This window comes from Anoplophora glabripennis, unplaced genomic scaffold (assembly GCF_000390285.2).
Source record: "Anoplophora glabripennis isolate ALB-LARVAE unplaced genomic scaffold, Agla_2.0 scaffold309, whole genome shotgun sequence".
In the NCBI taxonomy this organism is placed as follows: domain Eukaryota; kingdom Metazoa; phylum Arthropoda; class Insecta; order Coleoptera; family Cerambycidae; genus Anoplophora; species Anoplophora glabripennis.
This window is the reverse complement of record NW_019416391.1, coordinates 51,905-58,252: the sequence shown is the minus strand read 5'-3', so window position 1 is coordinate 58,252 and position 6,348 is coordinate 51,905. Positions and strand designations below refer to the sequence as shown.

At 32.1% G+C, this 6,348-nt stretch overlaps 1 protein-coding gene across 1 annotated transcript; it reads left to right on the top strand.

Moving 5' to 3' along the window:
* The first annotated feature begins 70 nt into the window (after positions 1–70).
* Positions 71–5,042, top strand: LOC108908563 (signal recognition particle subunit SRP68). The gene is made up of 4 exons (XM_018712630.1): positions 71–233; positions 288–637; positions 692–1,550; positions 4,545–5,042. The coding sequence occupies exons 1-4, from the start codon at positions 137–139 to the stop codon at positions 4,937–4,939; spliced, it is 1,701 nt and encodes a 566-aa protein (XP_018568146.1). The 5' UTR covers positions 71–136; the 3' UTR covers positions 4,940–5,042.
* Positions 5,043–6,348: the final 1,306 nt, after the last annotated feature.

Below are 6,348 nucleotides of genomic sequence, written 5' to 3'. Positions count from 1 at the left end.
CTACTGGATTGACAATCGCCATACTTTGCGACCTACTATTGATCAATGAAAATATGGAAGAAGAAGAAGATCAATTCTTGACATTTCGTGTATCCGTGGAGAGGAACGTCTTTTATGCCCTCGAATAAAATTTAAAATGGGTGTTCAAGAAACAAATCCAAACCCTACCCCTGAAGACACAAATGGGAAACAGAAATCCGACCCAGAACCCATGAAGCAGTTTTCCATAGAAAGTAAGTTATTCCCTTTGTAACCTCAAAAACATAAACATCTGTTACCCATTTCAGTTTTAAAGTTGATAAAAGACGCCCAGCAACAGCACGGTTTAAGACACGGGGATTACCAGAGGTACAGAGGTTATTGTTCAAGAAGGGTCAGTAGACTTAGGAAGGTATTGAAAATACCGCAAGGAGACAGGAGGCATTTTAAGAAACGGGATGTCACAGAAGCTCATATTGCCAGCCCAAAGGCAGACGAGCGGTTTTTGCATATACCTCTGGTATTGTCTGAAAGGTGTTGGGCTTACGCTATGCAGTTACGTCAAGAAGCTAACACTGAACCCAGAAAAAAATTCCATTTGGTTCAAAAATTGAGAAAAGCATGCATCTATGCCATGCAACTTGATGAATTATGCAAGGTAAATATTTCCCCATATAACCTCAAATAAAAAACTCATTAAATTTTATTGCAGCAAGAAAGATGCGATGCTCGTACCCGCCTTGAGGCACAAGCATATGTTGCTTGGATTCAAGGTTCTTTACAATTTGAACTTCAACTTTGGCAACAGGCAGTAGAAAACCTAAAAAAATCGCAGGTGATCTATGAAAAGCTAGCCTCGGCTTTACCAGAGGAAGATCAAGCCCCTTATAAACAAAGAGTTGAGGAAATAGCTCCAAGCCTTAGATACTGCGCTTATAATATCGGCGACGAAAAGGCTGTTGATTTGTTAGAGCTGCGCAGCCAAGGCGTGTTAGAAAATTTCGATGCTTTGGTGTCTCAAACTAAAGAGAAAACAGCTGCTATTTTACACGAAGTTAAGTGGTTCAATATGAAAATCCCTGTAAGAATAGAGAGAGTTAGATTATTCTTAGTAAGCATAGAAGGGTTGGACGAATCTTTGAACCATGCCGAGGACAACCAGGCCAAGATAAAAATCTTGGAAAATTTATTCATCGACTTGCGTGATGTTATTTCCTTGACCAGAGATAGTGCCCGTACGGAGAAACAAGATCAGTTACTTTTATCTTACCTGTTGTCTATCCGTATAGAACGCACTTCTCAGCGTAACTTGCTGTTAATAAAACAGACTCGCAAACCGCAGGATTGCGTCCGTTTACTTGATATTAACATTCAGCAAACTACCGAACTGTCCCAGAATGAGTCAATTAAGGATAACAAAGATGCGCAAAATTACTATGAACTTCAGTTGCAGGCGTATAAAACCTTACGTTCGTATTACTTGGCGAAGACACACGTTTCTCAGAAACGTTGGAAGGAGGCTGTCGTTTTGTTCGATTCTTCGGATAAGGCCATTAAAAAAATAAATCAAGGTAAAGTATATTTTTTTAAACATGATACAGTACACGAGATGTTAAAAAAGCAGCAATAAGTACAATGAACCACGGACTTTTTAAACGAAAAATAGTGATTCATGCTATTTTTCATTTATGTGCCTCTTCTTGGTTACAAAGTGACAAAGTTGAAATTTAAAAACAATTTTTAATAATTACGTTTCTTAAGACATTCAACTGCATATACTTTTATAATCTGGAAGCACATTTTAATTAAATTAAGTTCGTAAAAATATATGTTTTATTATTAGCTCTCCTGTTTTTAGTACATTATAAATATATTAATTTCTATTCTATCTACTAGTTCGATATTTTTTTGGAATTTTTGTAAATAATGAATTTGAAAAATGATCTTGTTTTTAGTAGTTTTACATGCTGTTAAACATGAAATAGACCAGGGCGGATCTGTTTTGAGGTGAATGTGAGAGGAGGCAAGCAAATTTTTTCTGGATTACCTTTAGTACAACTCACATAATAAAATTGTAGATCCCTAGATCTGGACGAGGTCCGGAACATTTTCAAAATTGCAAAAATGTTTAAAACATTTTTTAAAATACCTATTTTTACTTATATCTTTGTACCTAAGCATTTTGGAAGAATATTGAAGTTTTAGAATTGAATTTTGCACAATATACTGTAAGTTAAAAATGTTTAAATTTATTACCGATGTTGCAAAATAGCAATAATTGATGAAGAAAAGGCAAAATAATCAAGTTTTTTGGATAATTTTTTTAAATATTTTAATTGCTCCGAGGGTATTCTGATTTTAGAGAAAAAACTTAGAGTATAATAAAACAACATACCAAATTTCATTAAAATCGGTTCGATAGTTTTCACAAAATAATTTTATGAAACAAATTTTCGAATTTTCAAAATGTTGCACAGCCTCAATACTTGATACTTGAAAATTTTTTCACATAGAAAAGACCGCTTAACCTTTCAAATGAGTTTTGAAAAATTAAAATCGGTTGATTAGGACTGCCACGGTAAATTTTTAGAGTTAACACTCTTTTTTTTTAATTTTTTAACAATTAGATTGCATTTATCAATTTGCAATTTAGTTTTTTTTTAAATTATAATTTTAAAGTACTCGGAATGACGCTTCTTTAAAAAAAAAGTTAAATTCCGTTTATTAGTTCTTGAAATATAAGCGGTTGAAGTTTATTGGCATTTACCGTTAATTTATAAACAATTTAGCAATAATCTTTGATCCAATGGCTTCGTTTTTCCGAGTTCTAAGCTGGAAAAAATTTTCATATCCATAAGTTATCGGCAACATAGATAAATCAGCAGAAAAGCTATAGCTCGCACGTGCGAAAAGTGACTCAAAACATGAAAAGTGGGGGAGGGAGCTTTTGCTCTGAGACTGAATTCGGAGGTTCAAAATGCGAATGTACGAAAAAAATTGCATTATGTCATCTGGGCTTCTAATGGACCAATTTCGATCTTTTTCTTTTTAATCTGATGTCTCGCGAGCCAAGGAATTTGGATATCGTAATGCCAACTATCTAATTTGCACATATTTTGTTATAAACAAAGTTTATTAATTATGCATTAAATATACTGTACCTATATTTTACCCTATGCTATTGCATCTTTTTAATGAAAAAATTTGTTTACGTATAGTACATATATTTCAACACTCTGAATATAATGTATTTAGTTATAATTATTACAATTATTTAAATAATATTTGTTTAAACAAATTAAAAATAAATTATTTGGGAATTAATTTTTTTGTTAAATACAGATAAAATTAAGAAAAAATAGTACTTTAAAATTATAATTTTTGTAAATTTTCAAGTATCTAGATGCTTTATTTGTGACTGTGCAACATTTTGAAAATTNATAATAAATTTATAAATTAAAAAAACACAACTGGGACGTTTTAAAATGCTGTAATAATTAAAATTGATCAAAGTGCCGGTTATAGCAAACCGTAAAAAATATTAGATGTTATGTTGTATTATGTTTTTTCAATATTTTCTATATCTTGTTGCCTTTTACGCAGACACGCCAATGGATTTTCGTTCCCGGCACGCTTCATCCCCCTTACTAGTCCAAGAGCTAGCGATTAATCACTTTCTATAATTTTGGCCGTCGGGTATAGATGCTTTATTTGAGACTGCAACATTTTGAAAATTCGAAATTTTTTATTTTTTAACAAAAATTATAATGTGAAAAGTATCGAACCAATTTTAATTAAATTTGGTGTGTTGTTTTATTGTACTCTAAAGTTTTTTTTACCAAAATCAGAATACTCTTGTAATATTTAAAATAATTTAAAAAATTTTATCAAAAAAGCTTGATTATTTTGCCTTTTTTATTGCTATTTTGCAACATCGGTAATAAATTTAAATATTTTTAACTTTAAGTATATATTGTGCAAAATTCAATTCTAAAACTTTTTTCCTCTTCAATATTCTTCCAAAATGTATAGGTTTCAATATAGAAGAAAAAAAACTCAGATAAAATAGGTATTTTTGAAAAATTAAACATTTTTGCAATTTTGAAAATGTTCCGGGCCTCGCCCAGATCTAGGGATCTACACTTTTATTATGTGAGTTGTACTTTGTATTTCAGCAAAAATTAGCTTGCCCCCTCTTACATCCAAAAAGTGGGATATTTCAACAGACCCCCCCTGGTCTAAATTGAAATATTGAAATGATTTGAAGAATTGTAACAAAAAGCCATATTACACTTTGCTTGTGATTGTGGTTCGAATTTTAAATTTTATCTATATGTCCCCATGATATAAACGTCTGAACTGAATATCTTAAAAAGCAACAAAGTTATTATTAAAAATCTTTTTATTTTCATTATCTTGAAAAAGAGACTCCTAAATGGAAAATAAGATACTTAAAGTGCCGTTAATTTCACTCAAAGATGTTACAGTTAACATCTTGGTCTATTTTTTATTAATAAAGTGTATAATATCAAAACGTAATAAATATCGCCTGTTTTAACTTTAAGGTAATTTTATTGCCGAGTTGAAACAACTGCTTTCCAACGTCAAGGAAAATGCCGAAATCGACACCGTAAATGCCCAAGCTAACTTCGTATTAGATCAACAAGAAGACCAAGCCATTCCTGTTCCTCAAAAGACGTATAAAAGCAAGAAGCCGCTTATCGAAAGGTTGGACGAATTCAGAGAAGAACCCCAGTTGTTGTCCAAGAATCCCAATCTTGTCACTTTGCCTCCTCCCATGGAACCCGTGCCCGCAAAGCCTTTGTTTTACGATTTGGCGCTTAACTTTGTCGAATTCCCTGATCTAACGGAGAAGTTGGAAGGGGGGCAGCCCAAGCAGAAACAGGGGGCTGGAATTTCTGGTTTCGTTAAGGGGTTGTGGGGATGGGGAAAGAAATAAGTGTTTAATCATATCATTTTAATTTCAGTGCGGTAATATTTTGTTTATTTTTTATAGAGGATTTGGACCTGAAATGTTGCTTCAAATAAAATTGCAAGAAAAGTGTTGTAGTTTTAATGGAGGTTTTAAAAAGTGGGTATATTTTAATCTTCTCGGTGCTGTAGTAAAAAAGAAATATCACAAAGGTTTGTCGACGATTTTAATTAACTTGTTTACTCATAATGACTACAATTTTATTTTATTTTTTGTAGTAAATAATGCGAATCTGTCAAGATATGGTAATTACCCTTTTCCATCCAACACATTAGTTGGGTTCCATAAATCACTCTTAAATTTATATTTTACAGTGTGATGCTTAAATGTGTGCTGCATTGGCGGGATTTTGCAAAATTTGCCCTCCCTTCGGCAATACTAATAAAATCAGTAACAGACCTTCGAATCAATGTTAAGAAATATTGAAAACTTTTTTGAATAAAAAGTCAAATATATATCATCACGCCTTAACGATCCCTGCTTGCAGTTTTCTGGTCTGCTCTTTCCGTTCTCATGTAATGGCGGTCAACCATCAGTTGGATCACCCGGTAAAGCGTGAATTTGCAGAACTCGGTAGCGTCGAAATTCGTATTTAGTTATCGTGTCTGTCAGTACTTCCATCAATACTTAACATAGTTCTATTTAAAATCAAATTTGGTGCAATTTTCCCTTTATTTCCTTAATTTAGTTACCCAAATTTTATTAATATACATCAGTATTCGTGATAATGTAGCATCAAAAAAAAAACTGACTATCTAATAAGTAAAACAGTTTAGAATATACAGGGTGTATCCAAGGTCTATGTCATAAATTAAGGAGGTGATTCCTTGGGTAATTTAGGTCCAAAAGCCTTTGTAAACCAGGGCTTTGTCATTAAAACCCCCAGAAAAACTATACACTAGATTTTCAGAAAAATTAATAGGCATGTCATATTTTTGGATAAAAAAGGTATCCTGCATTTTCCTCATCATTTTCAAGTCATATTTTTAATTCTTTTGATTGAAGGTTTGCTTGATTTAGAAAATTTTATTCTGAATTTGATAAGTCAATTTAATATCAAGGCTACGAATCTCACTTCCTCATTTCTTAAAAATATAAATAGATTGTGCTAATTTATTCAATTCGAAAATTTTAAGTAAAACGTAAAGCTTCCAGCAACACAATAAGTGATAAACTTAATAAACAACGCAGGTACTCCACCTATTCCAATTTGTTCGAAAATAAAATGATCAAAATCTTTTATATTTAATATCCCCGTAATACCCACGCCTACATGAAAATGTCATTACTTTGATGAATTCCATCTCCATCTAATAAATTTCCTCATGAATTATGCTGTGCATGTTAACGCCGTATGTAAAAGACATGAATAAATT

Coding starts and splice junctions, on each gene's coding strand:
- LOC108908563 (XM_018712630.1), top strand. CDS start 137: ATGGGTGTTCAAGAAACAAATCCAAACCCTACCCCTGAAGACACAAAT. Junction 234..287: donor GAAGCAGTTTTCCATAGAAA/GTAAGTTATTCC, acceptor TACCCATTTCAG/TTTTAAAGTTGATAAAAGAC. Junction 1,551..4,544: donor CATTAAAAAAATAAATCAAG/GTAAAGTATATT, acceptor TTTAACTTTAAG/GTAATTTTATTGCCGAGTTG.